Here is a 26,791-nt window from a genome sequence, read left to right as displayed (position 1 = left end):
TTTCACTCAGTGTTCCTTCAAACATACCAGCTCACAGTCACATGGTGTTCTGCTGACCCTTTGTGTACAGTATGACTGGGTCTCCTCTCCTTGAGAGGTTGGTCTTCAGAGCTCTTTTCCAACCATTAGGTAAGGCACTCCAAACAAGGCTTCGATGTAGCATTGGTTTGAATTAAGTTTTAATTGATCCCAAGTGTCTAAATGTTGTTTTTTCTCCAGTTTGTGTTCTTCACTTTATAACATTGACAGTATACTTTGCCCCTCACACCACCTTTGTCAAATATAGGATAGGGTTCCCAGTAGCACCCTGCAGCATACCACCCAACAGCATACCACCCTGCATCCCAATGCTGGCTTGCCTCTGAAGCTGAGCTGGGTTGGTCCTGGTCTGTCACTCGATGGGAGACCAGATGCTGCTGGAAGTGGTGTTGGAGGGCCAGTAGGATAAACTCTTTCCTCGGGTGTTCTGACTCTCTATGGTCACTAAAGAGCCCATGGCCCTTATCGTAAGAGTAGGGGCGTTAACACTGATGTCCCGGCTAAATCGGCAATCTGGGCCTCATACCATCATGGCCACCTGATTATCCCCAGCTTCCAATTGGCTCCTTCCTCTCCCCTGTAACTATTCTCCAGGTCGTTGCTGTAAATGTGTTCTCCGTCAACGTACCTGGTAAAATAAGGGTTAAATAAAAGTGCAACCAAAATGAACCCTAGCACTCTTCCAGTACTGTAGCACAAGTCCCAGAGAGTTAACTGCCACCAGTAGCCAAAACGGTGGCAAAGAAACCCCCCCAGTATTATTTCATTATGCCCATCTCTCAAAGCCTGGAGCAAATGTCTCCTGGCAACAACCGAGTGAGGCTTGTGTTTGCGTGTCCAGCAGGCAGTTTCTGTGGTCTATTCACAATTCCCACACAGTAACATGTTCAACATAGCAACACAGTAACTCAATTGCTTTAACAATCACTCCAACACATGCACAGACATCTACGAACACACACACACACACACACACGATGGAGGCGGAGAGAACAGTTTAGGTATGAGTTTCCAAATCCCTTTCTTACGCCCCTACCCCTCCTAATGGTGAATGTGAACACACACACACACACACACACACACACACACACACCCTCAATGTCCAGCTGCTCATATAACAGTTTTGCACCGAACAGTCAAATAAAACACTGAGATATACTATTGGGTATCATTTTACACACACACACACACACACACACACACACACACACACACACACACACACACTAGCGTCTCTGAATTAGCTGATAAGAGCCGTCGCCAACAGCGAGAGGATCGGAAATGAGGTCTCAGTGATTTCAAAAATAAACGTTTAAGAATTAACGCTTTCAGAATGGGATTAACCGACTGATGGAAACAGGTACAGACCAAGAATAGCTCCTTAATTCCACCATGGCAAATCCACTGTTACACATGGAAGAAATAAATACCTATTTTACATGGGAAATGACAAAAAAAATACCCTTTTAAAATCTTTCCAAAATGTTTAAACTATTTATTTTAACATTTTGCAACCAAATAGCTGTTAAATATACAACTTGCACCATCATCATGTCTCATTGTTCAAGTTAGAATGTGAAAAAAGCAGAAGTGCCTATATTAAAGGACAACTCCACCCAAAAAACATCTTTTGGTATTTGTTTCATTAGTCCATTGTTGACATATTCCAAAAATGTTTTGCTTGTCAGCAATCAAGTTTTCAAGATATGTAACTTTCAAAATACAGAAACCATCCCCCGTATGAACCATTTGGCATCCATTAAGGAATGCCTCCGTGGCCACGTTAAGGCCGGGTCTTTTGGCTTCCACATGGACAAAGTGAGAGAGCAAGTGAAAGAAAGAGAAGGTGTGCGAGGAGAGACATAAGATACTCTGTGGAGATAGCATGACATAAGATACTCTGTGGAGATAGCATGACATAAGATACTCTGTGGAGATAGCATGACATAAGATACTCTGTGGAGATAGCATGACATAAGATACTCTGTGGAGATAGCATGACATAAGATACTCTGTGGAGATAGCATGACATAAGATACTCTGTGGAGATAGCATGACATAAGATACTCTGTGGAGATAGCATGACATAAGATACTCTGTGGAGATAGCATGACATAAGATACTCTGTGGAGATAGCATGACATAAGATACTCTGTGGAGATAGCATGACATAAGATACTCTGTGGAGATAGCATGATCCTGGTGGGAAAAAAATACAATAAAAAAGAAAAGAAAATCTCTGGCAATTTAATTATAATCTGGCCGCCTGCAACTCTAAATTATCCCGCTCTTGAAGCAAGATTTATAAATGATACAGTCCCAGAAACAGAATCTTAACATTGTACATATAAATGGTTTCCTATCCTCTGATAAAAGTCTGGGTTAGTGTGGTTAGTGTGGTTCCTATGTCACGGTCTTGAAGGTCTGGAGTATTAGGTTGGTTTGGTGGATGAGCCTGTTCGCGCTGACAAACACGTTTATCGCCCTGGAAACAAGCGGGACACACATGGAAGGCAGTGTCAGTCACAGGAAACCATGGTACGCTGGGATTGATACAGTGCTTTGATCTGTGGAAATGTCAGGCTTCAGAGAATTAACCCTAAATGTGATTTCACAGTGACCACCCTGAAAACAACAAGTATCATTACTGCCACACAGTCACATGTTCTACTAAGCAGTGCACCAGACCACAATAAACAAAGAATGATATTGAATTCTGCTTATATCACGCTATAACACAATAAATAAAGTAAAAAAAACTGAGACAAAAGACCAGAGTGCTTTTGAAGTGACAGGTTGGTGTGAAATCTGTAACCCAGCTCTGCTGTGCTTTATCAGCACCATGGACAGCCCCCTAGACAGTAAAGCAAGGTCTATTTGGCAATGAATATAGGCTACAAGATAGTAGTAGTACAGTGCATTTCAAATGCTCTTTGCTTGACGATGCCTAGAGAACCCTTTGGCTCTACGAATAGCATGCTTCCAGTTAGAATACCGGTGAAGGCCTGCGTTAGCATTGAACTCAATACAGACATGGGAACCAAAATTCCCCATCTGCAGTAACCGATTATTCCAGCCCCTCTCTTCTGTCATGACTCTCCTGTGAGGATCCAAAAGATCAGGTTACAGTGAATCAGCTCTACAGAACTCTCTCTCTCCTGCGGGGGCGGGGGGGGGGGGGGTTATGACAGGAGGCAGGAGGCGATTGGGTGACTGGAATGTCTTTGTGCCTTATGAAGAGTTTACAGCCCAAAACTAGAACATCAAACCACGGACACGGGGACCCCTTATTTCACCCCCTCGAATGCTGGTAGTAATGAGAGGTGGAATATAGAAAATGAATGTTTACTTTGTTAAATGAAGACGTTATGACGAAAATACTAACTAAGTTGTTTTCATGTGTATATGATGTTTACATACTTTATGTTGTGTAAAAAATATCCAGATTAAAATATAGTTTTGTTTGTGACGATGAGACTGTGATTTAGGTTATCTAAACGCGTTCATAGTAAATTGTGATACCTTACTTCATAACTACTAGCTACGCCGCAGGGGACCCAGAGAGCGTGCCAGCAACACGGAAACGCCCCTTTCTACACGAGAGTATAAAACATATGTTAAGAATGAACATACCAGTCTAGGATGTTTATTATCTATGCAGGCACTTCACCCCTACCTACATGTACAAATTACCTCGACTAACCTGTACCCCTGCACACTGACTCGGTACCGGTACCCCCTTGTATATAGCCTCGTAATTGTTATGTTATTGAGAAGGTGAATTTAAACAGGACCATCTGGTTATTCTCTTCAAATAATCGGTTGTCTACACGCCACATCTCCACGCTGGGGTCATCTACACAGCTGATTAGCCGTCCAAAGAAGACCACTCGTCCAGAACGAGTACAAGGATACAGACAACTAAGAGAAAGGACATTGTGACATTTTAATGGACAATCAGAGACTTACACCAGAGAACGAATGAGACGGCCACCCAAAGAACAAGGCCTACGTCGAACCTCTCTCACTAAGTGGAACTCGGCCCACGAAGGCCTGGGCCCCTCAGTGACACCCAATGAAGACCTTCAACATGTAAATACTTGCATTACACTTGTTACCCATAAGAGCGGCAGTTCGGGGCAAGGTATTAGGGCTAAACTAAGCGTAGTTTACAAATGTATCCAAGTGTTGCTTCTCTTTCTCTCTCTTTAAATCTCCATCTTGTGTAACACGTGTCATATTGTGTTGGTCCGCTAGGGACCTGTTGTCATCGTATTAAGTTTGTAATCCATAACCTATACCGTGTGTAATTTATGTTATCATTTAGCTTGTTAGTAAATGATCAAATTAATTTGTGTGGTACGGAATGATCAATGAGACCCGGGTTTGTGCAGATTTACGGAGTCTACGACGTTCAGAATGAGACCAATATAAGGAAATTATTGAATGATGACTGTTATGATAGATCTATTCTTGAGTTAATTTGGGAAACGGTAACTCATTAAACAAACTTTTCCCGTGGTGCCCCAGATTCCTAATGATTTAATTGTTACATGATTCATTTAAAAATGGGGTAATAATTAAATGTTAGGTAATTACTTCATAAATAGCATGTCATCACATTACTGATAGTCACGTCACTTCCCATGAACCAGTTGCTATTAAAATTAAGATTTTTGGGCAGAAAACCTGCGGCTAGGGTAGGATTCTAGGCTAACCTGAGCTAGCTCCTCTGAGCTAGCTCAGGTCTCCTTCGGCAGAATTTCTCTGGGCTTCGGCGGAGGCCTTGGTGGTCTGATATCCATGGTGGCAGATTAGCTGGTTAAAGTTAAATAGGCTAACACTAAAGCCTTTTACAGCTAGCTAAGAAGCCAACTAAACTCTGTAGTGGTAGGGCGTGAGGCAGAGTTGAGCAAAGCAGATTCAACCGTAAACTTGACCCCGTCCTTATAAATCAAAATGAAATATTACAGGCGGAGGCGTATCTCATTATTCATGTAGCCTACAACAGATGAGCAGCATTTCTTCCCACTTTATACGGAAACCCAAAGGAGTCACACCTAACCTCCCAGTGTCCATGGTGCAGACACAGCCGAGATACAGATTTCGCACCAATGTGTCACGCAATCATTTGAACTTTGCTATTTTTATATAGACACATACAACTAAAACTGAGAGGTCTGAGCCCCCTTTAGCATCTTCGTGGAAGACATTTTTGTTATAGCCCCAGACAAGGACACCCGATTTAACTTGTCAACCAATCATCAAGCCCTCGATGAGTTGAATCAGGTGAGTTTGTCTGGGGAAATAAACTGGAGGACTGGAGTTGGGCTGTTGGGGGAACTGGAGGACTGGAGTTGGGCTGTTGGGGGAACTGGAGGACTGGAGTTGGGATGTTGGGGGTACTGGAGGACTGGAGTTGGGGGAACTGGAGGACTGGAGTTGGGCTGTTGGGGGAACTGGAGGACTGGAGTTGGGCTGTAAGCCAGTATGGGTGATATATTGTACGGGCCATGGAAGAGAACAGCAGGGTAGAAACATGAAGGAGGATGTGATAAGGTTCTTACTTTCCATCTTTGAAGTAGGTTTTAAGTGTGTCGCTGAAGCTCTTGGAGTATTTCACAAACTCTTTCTTTTGGTGTTCCAGTGCCTAGGAAAACAACAGAGGCTTTTCACTCTTTCAGAAGATAACAGGAAAAAAACACATCTGAAACTCTGCTGATAGCTGAGGGAGAATGAAAAGAACAGATGTCTTAATTGGATTGTTCGTGGGTGTGTGTGTGTGTGTGTGTGTGTGTGTGTGTGTGTGTGTGTGTGTTCTCACCCGTCGGTTCTGGTACTGGTATTTTCGGAAGACAGTGTTGACTGTGTCCAGGAGTTCCTTTATGGCGCTGGCGATATCTCTGTGGGCAATAAGTCCAACAGCAGTCAGTCATCCTGAACCATCTCACCTCTCTCTCTCTCTCCTTAGTCCAACAGCAGTCAGTCATCCTGAACCATCTCACCTCTCTCTCTCTCTCCTTAGTCCAACAGCAGTCAGTCATCCTGAACCATCTCACCTCTCTCTCTCTCTCCTTAGTCCAACAGCAGTCAGACATCCTGAACCATCTCACCTCTCTCCCTCTCCTTCTTAGTCCAACAGCAGTCAGACATCCTGAACCATCTCACCTCTCTCTCTCTCTCCTTAGTCCAACAGCAGTCAGACATCCTGAACCATCTCACCTCTCTCTCCTTTACCTCCCCCCCCTCCCTCCTTTCTAGAACCTCTTACTCTTTCAGTCCTCTCCCGTTCACTTTTAAATACTGCAGTTTCATAAAGCAAATGGGGGAAACGTTTTCAACTTAGTTCCAAATATACTTGTTTTTAAATCTTCCACTGAGTAAGTTAATTAGAGAGTGACTCAACACAAATTGAATGAGAAAACTAGTAAAGTGAGCCAAGGCAGAAACAACCCCTGAAAGAATAAGTGTGTGGGAGAAGAATTGTGTAGATCTGTGTGTGTGTGTGTGTGTGTGTGTGTGTGTGTGTGTACTAATTTGAGACAGTGTTACATTGGAAAGTACAGCACGTCAAAAGTTTGGACACACCTACACATTCAAGGGTTTTTCTTTATTTTCACTATTTTCTACATTGTAGAATAATAGTTGTCACGATGTAGCCTTCTGGGTGGGTCTCTCCCACTCTCCCCCCTCCCTCTCCCCCTCTCCTCTCTTTAGAAACTCCTAAAGAGAAGAATGAAACAATATTTCTATTTTTGAGAATGTGGGAGTGGTCCATGGACACTTAAGGAAGTCATGACGAGTGTGTTTCATTTGGTGATCTCATGAAGGACAGGAAACCCACATTACTGTGTCTCTGTGTACACATTTCAATTATCAAATGTACATCTAGATGTTGGATAAAATGAATGAGTAAATATGAAACTATTTGTGAAAAGATATAATGTGATGTCAGCCTTCTAAATGAGAGTATGGATTTATAATGTTTAACTAGTCAGTGGCCACGCCCCCGTGAGGCCAGACATTACATCAGGCGTCATGGAAACACCCTTTTTCCCCCCACAGAGTATAAAACCACTTCTTACAAAACGTACATAAAGTCAGAGAACGCTGGGACGAGTCCCCATGTTGGAATAGCTACAATTCTGTAGACCATTAGACTAGAAAACATGCAGCTGACGCTACACGTGAAATGGTTAAGAACTACAACTCTATTAGGCCACGGAGACCATACAGTGGGTAGCGTTGGCTACAAGGTTGGAAATGGTTCAACTCTGAGACTATCGATCACTACAGAATAAGAGCAAATCCTAGACGGAGAATTACTAGTCTGCAGCTGGAAATTACGTAAGTCTAGTACGAGATTACCGACAACCCGCGGAAGCATCTATTCTATGCAACAAACATCTGTACGCCTGACGTATCCATTACAACAGACACCATACAGAGCCACTGAGAAAGCGACAACTACGAAAGACACTGTGACTTCTGGGGAAGTTAACCAGAGACTCTCTGATGAACTGAACTCTCCAGCAGACGGACCGGCGATTCCAAACAGAGAAGACAACAACGACATACGGCCGTAAATATATACACTTTGCAATTATTTTCGAATGAGCGGCCGTTCATGTGCAAAGGATTAGCATTTCAATGAATGTAACTATCAACTGTGTGTAGTGAATACATTGTCTTTCCCGCTCTTTCTGTCCCCACCCCTTTCCATTGTCTACCAAGCTGTCATACCGGTTTAGCCCACTAGGGACTTATCAATGCATTGTGTCAGTAACCAATATCTACTGTTTGTTATGGATTTCTGTAATTATTTAGTTAGTAAATATGGAATCATGTAGTAACCAAAAGTGTTAAATCGAAATATATTTTATATTTGAGATTCTTCAAAGTAGCCACCCTTTGCCTCGATGACAGCTTTGCACACTCTTGGCATTCTCTCAACCAGCTTCATGAGGAATGCTTTTCCAACAGTCTTGAAGGAGTTCACACATATGCTGAGCACTTGTTGGCTGCTTTTCCTTCACTCTGCTGTCCAACTCATCCCAAACCATCTCAATTGGTTGAGGTTGGGTGACTGTAGAGAACAGGTCATCTGATGCAGCACTCCATCACTCTTCTTCTTGGTCAAATAGCCCTTACACAGCCTGGAGGTGTGTTGGGTCATTGACCTGTTGAAAAACAAATGATAGTCCCATTAAGCGCAAACCAGATGGGATGGTGTATCACTGCAGAATGCCTTGAATTCTAAATAAAAATCACTGACAGTGTCACCAGCAAAGCACCCCCCACACCACCTCCTCCATGCTTCATGGTGGGAACCACACATGCAGAGATAATCCGTTCACCTACTCTGTGTCTCAGAAAGACAGTAGTTAGAACAAAAAAATCTCAAATTTGGACTCATCAGACCAAAGAACAGATTTCCACCGGTCTAATGTCCATTTCTCGTGTTTCTTGGCCCAAGCAAGTCTATTCTTGTTATCGGTGTCCTTTAGTAGTGGTTTCTTTGCAGCAATTCGGCAATGAAGGCCTGATTCACGCAGTCTCCTCTGAACAGTCGATGTTGAGATGTGTCTGTTACTTGAACTCTTTGAAGCAATTATTTGGGCTGCAATCTGAGTTGCAGTTAACTCTAATGAACTTATCCCCTGTAGCAGAGGTAACTCTGGGTCTTCCTTTCCTGTGGTGGTCCTCATGAGAGCCAGTTTCATCATAGCGCTTGATGGTTTTTGCAACTGCACTTGAAGAAACGTTCAAAGTTCCACAAATGAACTTTTAACAAGGCACACCTGTTAATTACAATGCATTTCAGGTGAATACCTCATGAAGCTGGGGCGGCAGGTAGCCTAGTGGTTAGAGCGTTGTAACCGAAAGGTTGCTAGATGGAATCCCCAAGCTGACAAGGTAAAAACAAGGTAGTTAACCCACTGGTCCCTGGTAGGTCGTCATTGTAAATAAGAATTTGTTCTTAACTGACTTGCCTAGTTAAATAAAGGTTAAATACAAATCTGGTTGAGAAAATGCCAAGTGTGTGCAAAGCTGTCATCAAGGAAAAGGGTGGCTACTATGAAGAATCTAAAAATATAACACTTTTTTTGGTTACTACATGATTCCATATGTGTTATTTCATAGTTGATGTCTTCACTATTATTCTACAATGTAGAAAATAGTAAAAATAAAGAAAAACCCTTGAATGAGTAGATGTGTCCAAACTTTGGACTGGTACTGTAAATGGAAACAAGAGATTGTGTGCTTGAGAAGTGTGAATCATGTCACTGACAGTGTACTGGGAGGTCTCCGAGCTTGTATGTATGTATGTATGTATGTATGTATGTATGTATGTATGTATGTATGTATGTATGTATACTGACTTGATGGTCTGTAAGAAGCGTACTCTGTCGTTGATTTCATCTGGGATCTTGCTGAGGATGTGTTTGAGTGCCCGGGCCTTGCCATTCAAGTCCTGGAACTCCTGCTCAGGCCTGTCAATCATGAACTCTACACACACACACACACACACACACACACGAAGACAGCCTCAGTCACCATGGAGACAGACAGGTCAACAAGATGGTGGTGGACTGTAGAGAGAGCGTTCCAGAGGAACTAACAGAACAGCCCCACTCAGAGAGCCGTCTGTGTGTGAGCAGAGCACTGTGACTGTGTGTGTGTGTGTGTGTGTGTGTAGAGTACAGTGACTGTGTGTGTGTGAGCAGAGTACAGTGACTGTGTGTGTGTGTGTGTGTGTGTGTGTGTGAGCAGAGTACAGTGACTGTGTGTGTGTGTGAGCAGAGTACAGTGACTGTGTGTGTGTGTGTGTGTGAGCACTGTGACTGTGTGTGTGTGTGAGCAGAGTACAGTGACTGTGTGTGTGTGTGTGTGTGTGTGTGAGCAGAGTACAGTGACTGTGTGTGTGTGTGTGTGTGTGTGTAGAGTACAGTGACTGTGTGTGTGTGTGTGTGTGTGTGTGTGTGTGTGTGTGTGTGTGTGTGTGTGTGTGTGTGTGTGTGTGTGTGTGAGCAGAGTACTGTGACTGTGTGTGTGTGTGTGTGTGTGTGTGTGTGTGTGTGTGTGTGTGTGTGAGAGCAGAGTACTGTGACTGTGTGTGTGTGTGTGTGCGCAGAGTACAGTGACTGTGTGTGTGTGTGTGTGAGCAGAGTACAGTGACTGTGTGTATGTGTGTGTGTGAGCAGAGTACTGTGACTGTGTGTGTGTGTGTGTGTGTGTGTGTGTGTGTGTGTGTGTGAGCAGAGTACTGTGACTGTGTGTGTGTGTGTGTGTGAGCAGAGTACTGTGACTGTGTGTGTGTGTGTGTGTGTGTGTGTGTGTGTGTGTGTGTGAGCAGAGTACTGTGTGTGTGTGTGTGTGTGTGTGTGTGTGTGTGAGCAGAGTACTGTGTGTGTGTGTGTGTGTGTGTGAGAGAGCAGAGTACTGTGTGTGTGTGTGTGTGTGTGTGAGAGCAGAGTACAGTGACTGTGTGGGGAAAGTTAGAAAGAGGTACAACTGTGGTGTAGCTAAAAGCAGGAAGTACAGTGTCTTCAGAAAGCAGGAAGTACAGTGTCTTCAGAAAGCAGGAAGTACAGTGTCTTCAGAAAGCAGGAAGTACAGTGTCTTCAGAAAGCAGGAAGTACAGTGTCTTCAGAAAGCAGGAAGTACAGTGTCTTCAGAAAGCAGGAAGTACAGTGTCTTCAGAAAGCAGGAAGTACAGTGTCTTCAGAAAGCAGGAAGTACAGTGTCTTCAGAAAGTATTCAAACCCTTTTACTTTTTCCACGTTGTTGTTACATACTAAATTTAAAACATTTAGGTGTTGTGTCACTGGCCTGCACACAACACCCCAAACTGTCAAAGTGGAATTATGTTTTATTTATTTTTACTTTTTTTTTACTAATTAATTAAAAATGAAAAGCTGAAATGTCTTGGGTCAATAAGTATTCAACCCCTTTACGGCAAGCCAACATAAGCACATTTTTACTTATGAAGCGTAACAAGTCACATTTGGGGTGGCAGGTAGCCTAGTGGTTAGAGTGTAGAGGAGGCAGGTAGCCTAGTGGTTAGAGTGTAGAGGAGGCAGGTAGCCTAGTGGTTAGAGTGTAGAGGAGGCATGTAGCCTAGTGGTTAGAGTGTAGAGGAGGCAGGTAGCCTAGTGGTTAGAGTGTAGAGGAGGCAGGTAGCCTAGTGGTTAGAGCGTAGAGGAGGCAGGTAGCCTAGTGGTTAGAGTGTAGAGGAGGCAGGTAGCCTAGTGGTTAGAGTGTAGAGGAGGCAGGTAGCCTAGTGGTTAGAACGTTGGGGAGGCAGGTAGCCTAGTGGTTAGTGTAGAGGAGGTAGGTAGCCTAGTGGTTAGAGTGTAGAGGAGGCAGGTAGCCTAGTGGTTAGAGTGTAGAGGAGGCAGGTAGCCTAGTGGTTAGAGTGTGGAGGAGGCAGGTAGCCTAGTGGTTAGAGCGTAGAGGAGGTAGGTAGCCTAGTGGTTAGAGTGTAGAGGAGGTAGGTAGCCTAGTGGTTAGAGTGTAGAGGAGGTAGGTAGCCTAGTGGTTAGAGCGTAGAGGAGGCAGGTAGCCTAGTGGTTAGAGTGTAGAGGAGGTAGGTATCCTAGTGGTTAGAGTGTAGAGGAGGCAGGTAGCCTTGTGGTTAGAGTGTAGAGGAGGTAGGTAGCCTAGTGGTTAGAGTGTAGAGGAGGTAGGTATCCTAGTGGTTAGAGTGTAGAGGAGGTAGGTATCCTAGTGGTTAGAGTGTAGAGGAGGTAGGTATCCTAGTGGTTAGAGCGTAGAGGAGGCAGGTAGCCTAGTGGTTAGAGTGTAGAGGAGGCAGGTAGACTAGTGGTTAGAGTGTAGAGGAGGCAGGTAGCCTAGTGGTTAGAGCGTAGAGGAGGCAGGTAGCCTAGTGGTTAGAGCATAGAGGAGGCAGGTAGCCTAGTGGTTAGAGTGTAGAGGAGGCAGGTAGCCTAGTGGTTAGAGTGTAGAGGAGGCAGGTAGCCTAGTGGTTAGAGTGTAGAGGAGGCAGGTAGCCTAGTGGTTAGAGTGTAGAGGCAGGTAGCCTAGTGGTTAGAGCGTAGAGGAGGCAGGTAGCCTAGTGGTTAGAGTGTAGAGGAGGTAGGTATCCTAGTGGTTAGAGTGTAGAGGAGGCAGGTAGCCTAGTGGTTAGAGCGTAGAGGAGGCAGGTAGCCTAGTGGTTAGAGTGTAGAGGAGGCAGGTAGCGTAGGGTTAGAGTGTAGAGGAGGCAGGTAGCCTAGTGGTTAGAGCGTAGAGGAGGCAGGTAGCCTAGTGGTTAGAGTGTAGAGGAGGCAGGTAGCCTAGTGGTTAGAGCGTAGAGGAGGCAGGTAGCCTAGTGGTTAGAGCGTTGGACTAGTAACTGAAAGGTTGCTAGATCGAATCCCTGAGCAGACAAGGTAAAAATCTGTTGTTCTGTCCCTGAACAGTAGGCCGACGGTAGGCCGTCATTGTAAATAAGAATAAAAGTTTCAATAAAATACAAAATGTAATAAGTGTCATGGACTCATTCTGTCTACAATAAAAGTCTTCAACATTATTTTTGAATGACTACCTCATCTCTGTAGCTCACACATACAGATAATTGTAAGCTCCCTCAGTCAAGCAGAGGATTTCAAACAAAGATTCAACCACAAAGACCAGGGAGGTTTTCCAATGCCTCGCAAAGAAGGGCACCTATTGGTAGATGGGTAAAAAATAAAATAATATCCCTTTGAGCATGGTGAAGTTATTAATTATACTTTGGATGGTGTATCAATACACCCAGTCACTACAAGGATACAGGTGTCCTTCCTAACTCAGTTGCCGGAGAGGAAGGAAACCGCTCAGGGTTTTCACCATGAGGCCAACGGCGACTTTAAAACAGTTACAGAGTTTAATGGCTGTGATAAGAGAAAATTGAGGATGGATCAACAACATAGCAGTTACTCCACAACACTAACCTAATTGAAAATAGGAAAAATAGGGAAGCCTGTACAGAATACAAATATTCCAAAACATGCATCCTGTTTGCAATAACGCACTCGGTAAAACTGCCCCTGAATACAACGTGTTATGTTTGGGGCAAATCCAACAGAACACATCACTGAGCACCCTGCTTCATATTTACAAGCATGGTGGTGGCATCATCATGTTATGGGTATGCTAGTCATCGGCAAGGACTGGGGAGTTTTTAGGGATAAAAAGAAAGGGAATAGAGCTAAGCACAGGCAGAATCCTAAAGGAAAACCTGGTTCAGTCTGCTTTCCAACAGACACTGAGAGATGAATTCACCTTTCAGCAGGACAATAACGTAAAACACAAGGCCAAATATACACTGGAGTTGTTCACCATGACGACCTTGAATGTTCCTGAGTGACCTAGATACAGTTTTAACTTAAATCTACTTGAAAATCTATGGCAAGACTGTCCAGCAATGATCAACTTCACAGAGCTAGAAACATTTTAAAGAATAATCCAGGTGTGGAAAGCTCTTAGACTAACCCGGAAAGACTCACAGCTGTAATGGCTGCCAAAGGTGTTTCTAACATGTACTGACTCAGGGGTGTGAATACATATATAAACTTGAAATGAATTTGCTAAAACATGTTTTGACTTTGTCATTATGGGATATTGTGTGTAGATGGGTGAGAAAAAAAATACATTTAATACATTTTGAATTCAGGCTGTAACAACAAAATATGGAATAAGTCAAGGGGTATGAATACTTTCTGAAGGCACTGTATATTTAGTATTCAAACAGGAGCGAGGGTGCTCTCATCACTATGTGTGTGTGTGTGTGTGTGTGTGTAACTATAGCTGAGCTTTTCAAGCTGTGCACAATAATTAATTACTACCATCAATCAGGCCATGCAGGAGAGGAAATTCTATCCTGGAGGGTGGAAATATCTCACAGGAGGAGAGGCTGTTATATTTGTGGAGAAACAGTGCCACCCTGAGGAGACAGACAGTACTGCACACAGAAGCATAATGCCTAACCATCTTCTTGGACGAGGTTATTCACTGCAGAACAGAGACAGACACACAAGCGGACAGAGGCAAACGCAGAAAGACACACCTTCCACGTCGTCTGCAGCCATGCGCAGTAGTGACTCGATGAAGTTGACCTCCACGTTCTTCTTCTCCAGGATCTTCATGATGATGTCCTGGGTCAGCCCTGGGTTCTCCTTCTCAGCCTGACAACCACAGAGTACACATCGCCAGGCCCTGCTAATCAACCACAGAGTACACGTCGCCAGGCCCTGCTAATCAACCAGAGTACACATCACCAGGCCCTGCTAATCAACCACAGAGTACACATCACCAGGCCCTGCTAATCAACCACAGAGTACACATCGCCAGGTCCTGCTAATCAACCCACAGAGTACACATCGCCAGGCCCTGCTAATCAACCACAGAGTACACATCACCAGGCCCTGCTAATCAACCACAGAGTACACATCGCCAGGCCCTGCTAATCAACCCACAGAGTACACATCGCCAGGCCCTGCTAATCAACCCACAGAGTACACATCACCAGGCCCTGCTAATCAACCACAGAGTACACATCACCAGGCCCTGCTAATCAACCCACAGAGTACACATCGCCAGGCCCTGCTAATCAACCCACAGAGTACACATCACCAGGCCCTGCTAATCAACCACAGAGTACACATCGCCAGGCCCTGCTAATCAACCACAGAGTACACATCACCAGGCCCTGCTAATCAACCCACAGAGTACACATCGCCAGGCCCTGCTAATCAACCACAGAGTACACATCGCCAGGCTCTGCTAATCAACCACAGAGTACACATCGCCAGGCTCTGCTAATCAACCCACAGAGTACACATCGCCAGGCTCTGCTAATCAACCCACAGAGTACACATCATCAGTCTATGACAGGGATCGTCAGCTGGTGGTTTGCAGACCAATTATTATTATTAATAATGTAATATTAATTTACTGTTGAGAGTTAGACTAATAGAAAAATCACAAGGTGCAACATGTGGTTATGCATCAGCAGACAGTCGATTGGCCCATGTCAGCCACATTGTTTTATATTGGTAATTTAGTCCAGCGGCCAGCTATTTAACCTTGTAGTCAGCATGGTCCAATTACCAACCAGGGTGGGGTCCAATGATCATCAGTTATCATATTAAAAACTAACATTTTCTCTGCACCCCATGGCAAAATGGATGTGGGTACGCAGACCCACGAGCCACTGCGACCTCTCATGATAAGTTACATTTTTTTTGTGGCCCCCACCCCCATCAAAGTAGCCCATCACTGGTCTATGACAATGTTTTCCCTCGCATTGTCACGGAGAGCTCATTTCCTGCAATTCTACACATTTTGCAAATGGGGCTGAGTGAATCAAAAATAAACTAAATCAATGGAGGTCATGACATTTTGGGAGTTTTAGATTCACCCTGTCTAGTTATTATTTTGCTGATAGTAAAAGATTATAATCAATTAATAATAAATACATGATAGCTCCATTATCTTTTCTACATACGTTATATCTGTTTAAGTTTACACTGAAAACATTTACCACCCCGAAAAGTATATTTACAGAAACCAGTCAAAAGTCTGGACACACCTACTCATTCAAAGGTTTCACTTTATTTTCTACATTGTAGAATAATAGTGAAGACATCAAAACTATGAAATAACACATATGGAATCATGTAGTAACCAAAAAAAGTGTTATATTTCAGATTCTTCAATGTAGCCACCCTTTGCCTTGACAGCTTTGCATACTCTTGGCATTCTCTCAAGCAGCTTCATGAGGTAGTCACCTGGAATGCATTGTAATTAACAGGTGTGCCTTGTTAAAAGTTCATTTGTGGAATTTCTTTCCTTCTTAACGCGTTTGAGCCAATCAGTTGTGTTGTGACAAGGTAGGGGGGGTATACAGAAGATAGCCCTATTTGGTAAAATACCAAGTCCATATCATGGCAAGAACAGCTCAAATAAGCAAAGATAAACAACAGTCCATCATTACTTTAAGACATGAAGGTCAGTCAATACGGACAATTTCAAGAACTTTTAAAGTTTCTTCAAATACAGTCGCAAAAACCATCAAGCACTATGATGAAACTGGGGACCGCCACAGGAAAGGAAGACCCAGAGTTACCTCTGCTGCAGAGGATAAGTTCATTAGAGTTAACTGCACGTCAGATTGCAGCCCGAATAAATGCTACAGATTTCAAGTAACAGACGCATCTCAACATCGACTGTTCAGAGGAGACTGTGTGAATCAGGCCTTCATTGTGGAATTTCTGCAAATAAACCACTACTAAAGGACACCAATAAGAAAGAGACTTGCTTGGGACAAGAAACACGAGCAATGGACATTAGACCGATGGAAATCTGCCCTTTGGTCTGATGAGTCCAAATGTAATATTTTTGGTTCCAACCGCCGTGTCTTTGTGAGATGCAGAGTGGGTGAACGGATGACCTCTGCATGTGTTGTTCCCACCGTGAAGCATGGAGGAGGAGGTGTGATGTGGGGGTGCTTTGCTCTTGACACTGTCAGCGATTTACTTAGAACACAAGGCACACTTAACCAGCATGGCAACCACAGCATTCTGCAGTGATACGCCATCCCATCTGATTTACACTTAGTGGGACTATCATTTGTTTTTCAACAGGACAATGACCCAATACACCTCCAGGCTGTGTAAGGTCTATTTGACCAAGAAGGAGAGTGATGGAGTGCTGCATCAGATGACCTGGCCTCCACAATCACCCGACCTCAACCCAATTGAGATGGTTTGGGATGAGTTGAACAGCAGAGTGAAGGAAAAGCAGCCAACAAGTGCTCAGCATGTGTGTGAATTCCTTCAAGACTGTTGGAAAAGCATTCCAGGTGAATCTGGTTGAGAAAATGCCAAGAGTGTGGAAAGCTGTCATCAAGGCAAAGGGCAGCTATTTGAAGAATCTAAAATATTTTGATTTGTTTAACACTTTTTTGGTTACTACTTGGCTGTGTCCTTAGGGTCGTTGTCGTGTTGGAAGGTGAACTTTTGCCCCAGTCTGAGGTCCTGAGTGCTCTGGAGCAGGTTTTCATCAAGGATCTCTCTGTACTTTGCTCTGTTCATCTTTCCCTCGATCCTGACTAGTCTCCCAGTCCCTGCTGCTGAAAAAAATCCCCAAAGCATGATGCTGCCACCACCATGCTTCACCATAGGGATGGTGCCAGGTTTCCTCCAGAAGTGACGCTTGGCTTTCAGGCCAAAGAGTTCAATCTTGGTTTCATCAGACAAGAGAATCTTGTTTCTCATGGTCTGAGAGTCCTTTAGGTGCCTTTTGGCAAACTCCAAGCGGGTTGTCATGTGCCTTTTACTGAGTGGCGGCTTCTGTCTGGGCACTCTACCATAAAGGCCTGATTGGTTGAGTGCTGCAGAGATGGTTGTCCTTCTGGAAGGTTCTCCCATCTCCACAGAGGAACTCTGGAGCTCTGTCAGAGTGACAATTGGGTTCTTTGTCACCTCTCTGACCAAGGCCCTTCTCCCTCAATTGCTCAGTTTGACCAGGCGGCCAGCTCTAGGAAGAGTCTTGGTGGTTCCAAACTTCATCCATTTAAGAATGATGGAGGCCACTGTGTTCTTGGGGACCTTCAATACTGCAGAAATGTTTTGCTACCCTTACTCAGATCTGTGCCTCGACATAATCCTGTCTCTACGGACAGTTCCTTCGACCGCATGGCTTGGTTTTTGCTCTGACATGCACTGTCAACTGTGGGACCTTACATATAGTGGTGTGTGCCTTTTCCAAATCATGTCCAATCAATTGAATTTACCACAGGTGGACTCCAATCAAGTTGTAGAAACATCTCATCCTGCTTCCTAAAATACCCCTGAGGACTATTGTGTCTCTCATAAACTCCTGTCCTTTCCCATGAAGAGTGATTTGGTGTATGGGTCCCTACCTTGATAAACCTGCTGCCCTGTCTCTCCACCTCTTTACCTTTATAAACGCTGCCCTCAGGGTCTGTGCTGCCGACAGGTTCACTCTCTCCAACTGTAAACACATTATCAATGCATCAAAACACTTTCTAACAGATATCTTCTCATTAACACAGCATATATACACATCTCACAAACAAAGAAACACAGAGCTATACTAATTAGCACAACATGAAAACACTTCAAACTGCATAGCTAGTAGCTACATACATGGAACTTCATCTCATTAGCTAACACAGCAGAAACCCCCTACAGTACACTGGTACACACAAACACCATTGAATAAGAAGAGTGTGTGTGTGTTTGGGTTGGTTTTACTATCCTTGTGGGTACCAGAAGTCCTCACAATGATAGTACAACAAGGAACTTTGGGGACAAGTGTATCTGGGTATAACTTTACAGACCACAGACACACACACACACACACACACACACACACACACATTGAAGAAACACTACATCCCGTCTTTACCAAATCCTCTTTACCTCGTGGAAGACGGGGTACATCACAGTGTAGAGTGTCATGGAAACCATGGAGGTCATCTCTGCTTCATTCTTCATCTCTTCCATTGTCATCCTGGTCCAGAGGCCAACGTGTCTGTACGTGTGTGTACGTCTGTTTGTGTGTGTGTGGTGTGAAGGCTGCTACAGGGGCCGGGATCGCTTCAGAGAAGGCTGGGGGGCAGGACCTGAGGAGCGAAGAGAGGGAGGAGGTAAAGGACAGAAAACACAATCCAATGTTACATAACCTACTTTTTGACTATAATACTGCATTTAGGCTGCTTTACTGCTTCTGGTTGAGGTCAAAATGTAGGCCTTGTTTTTTCTATGCTAGTAATATCTATGTCAACAAACAACATCTGGGCCTTGGTGGGCGATGACATAGTATAACCAGGTAAACATTCCATCTGGGCCTTGGTGGGCGATGACATTGTATAACCAGGTAAACATTCCATCTGGGCCTTGGTGGGCGATGACATTGTATAACCAGGTAAACATTCCATCTGGGCCTTGGTGGGTGATGACATTGTATAACCAGGTAAACATTCCATCTGGGCCTTGGTGGGCGATGACATTGTATAACCAGGTAAACATTCCATCTGGGCCTTGGTGGGCGATGACATTGTATAACCAGGTAAACATTCCATCTGGGCCTTGGTGGGCGATGACATCATATAACCAGGTAAACATTCCATCTGGGCCTTGGTGGGCGATGACATTGTATAACCAGGTAAACATTCCATCTGGGCCTTGGTGGGCGATGACATCATATAACCAGGTAAACATTCCATCTGGGCCTTGGTGGGCGATGACATCGTATAACCAGGTAAACATTCCATCTGGGCCTTGGTGGGCGATGACATTGTATATGCAGGTAAACATTCCATCTGGGCCTTGGTGGGCGATGACATTGTATAACCAGGGTAAACATTCCATCTGGGCCTCCCGAGTGGCAGTGCTAGAGGCGTCACTGCAGATCCTGGTTCGAGCCCGTGCTGTGTCGCAGCCGGCCACGACCGGATGTTGTAATATCACTTTCCTAAGCATGTCTGTGTCAACCAGGGAAAATAAATCCATAGTGCCTTCGCGTGGTAGGCTAGGCCACGCATCATCAGGTCTTGCTTGACCAATAATATCTGAAATATGCCGCAAACTCATCACATTTATATGTGGAGGAAAGTTCACATAGGTTTGCAGTGGTAGGATTTATCTGGACAGCACTCTCTAATGATTCAGAGTATTAGTGAAATGAGCCAGTCTGGCATTTCTAATTGCCTTGTTAGATATGCCAAGTTGCTCTCTCAGAATATCATAATGGACCTGCAACAGAATTTCTACACTTCCACTCTGCCTTTCAGCAATTTCTCTTTCATTGATTAGTTTCCTCACTCATCCAAGAGCCTCTCGGTTTAGATGGGGCCTTTTCAACTTTACTGCAGCTGCGGCATAAATGGTTTCCCTTAATTTGCCATTAAAAGTGATCAACTAAATCATCACAACAGGAAGGCAGAATAGGTGGATATACACTCAATATAATCCTGTAGCAACTTCAGAGGTAAGATAGTGTTTCTTAATAATGCGTTCAGTATTACCCTGTGTTATGGGCAACAAGGTAATAAAACATCCACAGTGGTGATCAGATAAAACAACATCAACAATAGAGGATGTGTCAATAGAAAGCCCCTTGGTAATAACCAGGTCTAGAGTATGGCTGTGGTTATGGGTGGGCCCAGTAACATGTTGGATAAAGTCCATAGAGCTCAAAAGATTCAGAAAATCAAATGGTCAGTCTCTTTGTCAACATGAATATTAAAATCACCCAACACAATGATTGTATCACAGTTCTCAAGGACAATAGGCAATAGTTCAGAGAAATGAGTAAAGGAAGTGGGGCAGTGTTTTGGTGGCCTATACAGGGTTATAGCCAGTACTGGTGGGCTGACATTTACTGGTGGCTGACATTTAAACAGTATAGCATGATGATCAAAAGACCCATAGTTGCCAAATGAAATGTCCTTACAGCTGAGAGTGTTGGTAAAATAGAGGCTGTCCCTCCACCCTTCTTCCCTTTTCTCAGTATGAAAATCTCTTTCGGGGGGAGGGGGGGTGGCTTCAATAATAGCAACACTGAAAACAGCCATGCTTCAGTGAGAAACATGCAATCAACTCTGCGCTCAGTAATGAAGTCATTCACGAGAATGGTTTTTCTAGCGATTTCTAAGATTTAAAGTGCATGTGGGCCACTCTGCCCCATGAGGCATCTGCCTAGAAGTAACCAATAGAATATCAACCAACTTATTAACATTACAACCACGTTTTGTGACCGTCTCCAAATCTATCAGAACGGTAGGAAAATGACAGTTTGGATAAACTCACTAGAAGGTGGAGTTAAAGGAAGATAAATTAGGTTACTCACAATAACTATAATCATTTCTACAGTAGTTGATATGCTTTCCAAGTCCTCTGTTGGTCAGTCTGACAGGGAGAACTGGAGCACCGCCAGACCCCGTCTGTCAGTCTGACAGGGAGAACTGGAGCGCCGCCAGACCCCTTCTGTCAGTCTGACAGGGAGAACTGGAGCACCGCCAGACCCCGTCTGTCAGTCTGACAGGGAGAACTGGAGCACCGCCAGACCCCGTCTGTCAGTCTGACAGGGAGAACTGGAGCACCGCCAGACCCCGTCTGTCAGTCCAACAGGGAGAACTGGAGCACCGCCAGACCCCGTCTGTCAGTCTCTAAAACATGTTTTATTCCAGCAGCAACCAGATGAGGAGCAGCAGGAGAAATCCTGCTCAAAACAGCCTCTGTATGCTCTGCACGTGTGATAGTTGTGTTGGATAAATAAGATACATAATGACTAACGAAAATACACACAGGCCAATTTAATTCCACTAAATTATGAAAATGAACCTATAAACCAATAAGCATGTAGATAAAATGTATTTCCATCGACAGGTATTTCCATTAATGAATAAAAACATTATTTTCCAATGGGATTTTAGCCCCAGGTCATTTTGGCCAGCAACAGTTTCATTTATGGCATTTCTTATTTTTTGGGCCAAAAGACCGGAATTGCCGGCTAACGGAAATCCTGGTACACCTGTGCTTCCGAGCAGGCAAGCTACGATTCTCTTTCTTCCTACTCTGACTGAAACATTTAGCAGCATTATCTACTGTATGACATCACCCTGGGCCGCTCCCGAGTGGCGCAGCCGGTCTAAGGCACTGCATCTCAGTGCAAGAAGCATCACTACAGTCCCTGGTTTGAATCCAGGCTGTATCACATCCTGCCGTGAGTGGGAGTCCCATAGGTGCTCTACAATTGACCCAGTGTCGTCCGGGTTTGGCCGGGGTAGGCCGTCATTGTAAATGAGAATTTGTTTGTCACTGACTTGCCTAGTTAAAAAAAAAAGTTACATTACCAGACAGCACTTCAATGTGGTAAGTTCTATTTGTGGCTAGGCAGTCAGTGTCTTCAGAGGGCGTTGATAAAACCATAGCCAGAGGCTGCTCTGAGCACTGCTCCCAGGTCAGCTTCATATCCATGTATTCCTTTCAGACCAGGATGAAGGCAGTGCTGAGACTCCTTAGGCCATGTCCCAATAATCTCACCACAAGTTTGACACATTTCCTTCAAGGTCTCTGATTTGAAAGGACTTGATAGCAGCCTAAAGGCACCACACTGAGACTAGAAACATTCCACCCAACAGTGAAGAGTGGGGGACAATAGCAAAGGAAAGGAAAAATGATTGGACATGTTCTTTCTTATCTGATGCTATGCTTCTCTCCGTTGCCTATCATCCGGCCAACTTTACTGTCTGCAACACGCTGATTAGATGGGCTACTGGACCTGCAGAGAATGACATCACTTTCAATGATCTCAGTTGTCTGACTGTTATGATACAAAGACCAAGCTATACATCCACCGAGACGCTATTTCAGGCAGTCGTGCATTATCACATAGTAAAACCAACAGGTTTAATTTACAGGCCGTTAAACCTCATTTAAATGTCACATAAAGCAAGGCTCATGGACAGCTGACTGGTCCGATAAGCCAGCTGCTATGGAGAAATGTACAGCAATTACAAAACAACAACAGATGCCTTCTAGCCGTAATTCCCATCCACCAGTACCACCTTGTGTACTGTAGCTACCCCATACAGCTACCTCCTCCTTGACTTGAGTAACGTTACACACTCTGCCACAAATTAGCTAATTACATTTCCAACTACTCATGACATTTCATTATAATGAGGTCACCGTTTGATGACAACTGCAGTGTTATCATTAGTCCAAACACGAGAGTTTCTAACGGACAAATTCAGGTAACATAAGGTCCCTGCTCGTTTCGTTCGCTTCCGTTTAAAGAAACGTTTTGCAACAGAATCGGCTTAACGCTCTTTTCACACCACTTTGATACCGAATTGACTTTGTAGCAGGTTTGGATAATTAACCTAGAAAGTTCAGGAAATGCTCTCCTAACCTGCTACAACAACAAAAAAACACGTTGTACTGTATAGAAGTGGCGTGAAAATAGTATGTACCGTCTAGCAGTTAGACTGCGACGGTATCGGTAAATTAGCGTTAGAGGTAACGAGGTTAACTGGCCAACTAACTTAGCTAAGTAAACAAGTTTTGTCGATTGTTAGCTAGCTGTCTTAGCAAGTACAGAGGTAAAGTTGGTTTATATTCACACATTTTGGACATTCAGACATTCACCAAAAGCCATATTAAAATGTAAAAAAAATCAATAACTAATTCACCTTTTGTCACAGAAACATCAAACTAGATATGATTTATTCTATAAATGTCTAGCATACTTTTACAATCTTTGTTTTGAGTAAAACTTCAAGTTTTGACTTGATAGAAATACATCAAATCTATCAAATGCCATTTAAAACGGTATAAATCAATAACAATAATAGACTGACAAGTTTCAGAAGAAAATACTTTGTTTCTGGCCATTTTGAGCCTGTAATCGAACCCACAAATGCTGATGCTCCAGATACTCAACTAGTCTAAAGGCCAGTTTTATTGCTTCTTTAATCAGAACAACAGTTTTCAGTTGTGCTAACATAATTGCAAAAGGGTTTTCTAATGATCAATTAGCCTTTTAAAATGATAAACTTGGATTAGCTAAAACTACGTGCCATTGGAACACAGGAGTGATGGTTGCTGATAATGGGCCTCTGTTCGCCTATGTAGATATTCCATTAAAAATCAGACATTTCCAGGCACACTGTATTTCGGATCAATTTGATGTTATTTTAACAGACAAAAATGTGCTTTTCTTTCAAAAACAAGGAAATTCCTAAGTGACCCCAAACTGTTGAACGGTAGTGTATGTATATACATTAGCATGGGTATTGAAAGATACCAGAGGGTGGATAACAAAATAAAACACTAATATAATTAGTGGATGGTACATGTTTTGTTTTTGGGCTGAATGTTTACATTATGATTTGCCTTTGAACTGTATGGGAACCCCTCTGCAATCTACTGGCACTAACCATTAAAAACTAGGACTTCAACCAGGCTGGCCCTGTGCTATTTGCTCTCTTCCTCTCTTAAACTGCTAGCACAAAGCCTATGTGAAAGTGGGTTTTTTGTGTGTTTTTTTACAAAATATCATAAAAAATATATATATATAAACTGGCCCAAATCAGCTCTACATAATTCAGCAGGGAGGTGTGCAACTCCTACACATTATACCAGTGTAGAAACGACATCACCTACATAGGTATTACCATATCCCTTTCAATTCACATTCCTTGCAGAAAGAACTATTTGCAAATCTTTTAAAACGTCCAGAAAGACCGTGGTCTTAGAAGGGTATTTATAATTTAAAAGACATATATTATGTGAATGGATGTGGATGAAAGAATTCTGCCAGTGTTTTAAAGTCCTAGTTTCATATTTTTTCCTTTACCTCCAACTCTATATATCCAAGTGAGCTTATGAGGACCTTGGGGATCAGATTTACCATTAAACCCATTGATCTAACATATAACAGACAGACTGCTCAAAAGCAGTTGTTTGTGATATCGACGCTCAGTTGCCACTTTATTAGGTTCACCACCCTATTCACGAAAATAAATTGCTCCTACATACACCAAGTCCCATGGTCTTGGCTTGCTAGACAAGGTATTAAGTATTAAGGTATTCTGTTACTATTTGTTTGAACTTTAGAATGTGCAAAATGACAGCATAGTCTGTGATGGTCCAAAACTTATACTGACTGTAACAAACTCCAACTGGACTTAAAAACTTGAACAGTCTATCTCCTTTTCTGTGTTCATTACCAGTTCTGAATTCACTGTGCTCCAGATGTATAGGGGGTTGTACCTAATAAAGTGACCACTGAATCTATAGACTTTCCAGAATGTGTTCTGGGAATACCCGGGGTATTAAACATTTGGCTATAAGTGTTAAACAGTTGAATCTATTACCTCAGGAGATGGTACAATTCAGTTTGTCTGGGGATGACAAAAAAGGACTTCAACAAAGCCAAAATAGAAAATGATTGTAAGGGGCCTCTTTGCTGTTAAATTAGAGACCTGTAAATAAATGACTGTGCCTTGTAACTACTTTAAAATGTGGAACTGTTGCACTAAAAATGCAAACATTGATTTGGCATATAATTTAAGATGGTAAACATTGTACAACTACATAATCATTGTAACTTCATATAGAACAAATGTCACTTGGTATTAACATTTCTTTAAAGTTATTGCAAATAAATGCATATTTTCACATTTTTTCTGCGACAATCACTGAATTAGATATTGATTTCTTCATCTTTAAATGCAATATTTTAGAATGTATGTGTTTCTATCAAGTCAAAACTGGAATTTTTCCTCAAAACAAAAGGAAGTGAAAGTATGCTAGACATTTATAGAATAAATTATACTTCGTTTAATGTTTCTGTGACAAACGGTGAATTCATTATTGATTTATACCGCTTTTAATGGCATTTGGCGAATGTCTGTTGAATGTCTGTTGAACGTGTGAATATAAAACCAACTTTATCTCGGTTAGGAAGTTGGGTGTCACCTGCCACTGGCAGGGCATGAAACGTGGATAATTTAAAATTACACAACTAAGATTAGCTAACTAACGTTAGCTTAGTTATGACATATACAGTTACGTTGATTAGGACAATTATGGAAGTGATTAGCTACAATCGACCAACACACAGTTAGCTATGATCACCAGCTAGCTAGACATCCTCTAATAACGACGAGGGGAATTTCTAATTATCAGTTAGCTAGTTACTATACTCACTTTGAATCATCGCCCAAGTAGGTATCTAGGTGCGTGAATACGCTAAAGTACTAGCTAGCTAAACAGGTACTGTAACGTTAACTCTCTTAGCTAGCTAAACAGATACTGTAACGTTAACTCTCTTAGCTAGCTAAACAGGTACTGTAACGTTAACTCTTAGCTAGCTAAACAGGTACTGTAACGTTAACTCTCTTAGCTAGCTAAACAGGTACTGTAACGTTAACTATCTTAGCTAGCTAAATAAAAAACGATTCGCTAACGTTAGTTGGTGAAATAGCAACGCCGCCTTTAGCTACATACCTGTTTACAGTAGACAGAAGTGGTAGATTGCTTATTTATACCGAAGTAGGCTCATTTGCCGTGGCTAGCTAGTCGTGTGTTTTATTTTGTAATTCAAAGTTTTCTGCATGGTCAAACTGGCTAGGCAAGAGGGGACAAGGTTTTCCGAGTAAACACCAATCAGCTGGCCACCAAACTGGTTGACGGTTGTAGTTTTTCTTGACATCCCCCATTATGGCAGTGGCAAAGGCACATTAAATATAAGAACTACAACTCCCAAGTAGTTCAAGCACTCAAGGGGCGTTCTACACCAAGCAGCTAAAACGTGAACAGACTTATTTTGGCAACAACAAAAAAACATATATATATATATATATATATATAAAAACTCCATCTCTCGCAGATAAACTCGATTCCGGACATATAAAATTGTAACAACAACAGCTACTAAAATAAAAAAGTGTGCATTGTGTTTCAGGAAGCGCAGTGAAGGACCAATCAGCGTGTGGAGAGGGCGGGACAAGAGCGGAAGATATTTAGCTCCTCGAGCGACCTGCTGCGGCGGCGGAGAGAACCAGCGAGGCGACGCATGAGACCGGACCGTACCGCTACATTACCTGACACTGTTCGGTAAGGCACATTTACAATATTATCAAATACATATAGAAATATGTTCAATGCATTGTGTGTGTATATCAGTTATACATCAACGGTTTGATGCGGCAATTTTCACGTTTAGA

The 26,791-nt window shown here is 43.1% G+C and overlaps 1 protein-coding gene and 1 pseudogene across 1 annotated transcript; one reads left to right on the top strand and one right to left on the bottom strand.

Moving 5' to 3' along the window:
- Positions 1-1,503: 1,503 nt before the first annotated feature.
- LOC115183983 (programmed cell death protein 10) lies at positions 1,504-26,256 on the bottom strand. The gene is made up of 8 exons (XM_029744968.1): positions 26,073-26,256; positions 18,474-18,676; positions 17,989-18,042; positions 14,093-14,210; positions 9,423-9,549; positions 5,864-5,942; positions 5,607-5,689; positions 1,504-2,524 (listed from the first exon to the last, which is right to left on the bottom strand). The coding sequence occupies exons 2-8, from the start codon at positions 18,561-18,563 to the stop codon at positions 2,443-2,445; spliced, it is 633 nt and encodes a 210-aa protein (XP_029600828.1). The 5' UTR covers positions 18,564-18,676; positions 26,073-26,256; the 3' UTR covers positions 1,504-2,442.
- Positions 26,257-26,529: 273 nt separating this feature from the next.
- The window catches only part of LOC115183982 (neuroserpin-like), a 40,784-nt pseudogene continuing 40,522 nt past the window's right edge, over positions 26,530-26,791 (top strand).

The sequence above is a fragment of the Salmo trutta genome, unplaced genomic scaffold (assembly GCF_901001165.1).
Source record: "Salmo trutta unplaced genomic scaffold, fSalTru1.1, whole genome shotgun sequence".
NCBI classification, from domain to species: Eukaryota; Metazoa; Chordata; class Actinopteri; order Salmoniformes; family Salmonidae; genus Salmo; species Salmo trutta.
This window is presented reverse-complemented; position numbering and strand designations above follow the sequence as displayed.

Excerpts from the sequence above, each read along its gene's own strand:
- LOC115183983 (XM_029744968.1), bottom strand. The coding sequence starts at position 18,563 with ATGACAATGGAAGAGATGAAGAATGAAGCAGAGATGACCTCCATGGTT. Across the intron at positions 9,550-14,092 it reads GGCTGCAGACGACGTGGAAG|AGTTCATGATTGACAGGCCT; the intron begins GTGTGTCTTTCT and ends GTGTGTGTGTAG. Across the intron at positions 5,943-9,422 it reads CGCTTCTTACAGACCATCAA|AGATATCGCCAGCGCCATAA; the intron begins GTCAGTATACAT and ends TATTGCCCACAG.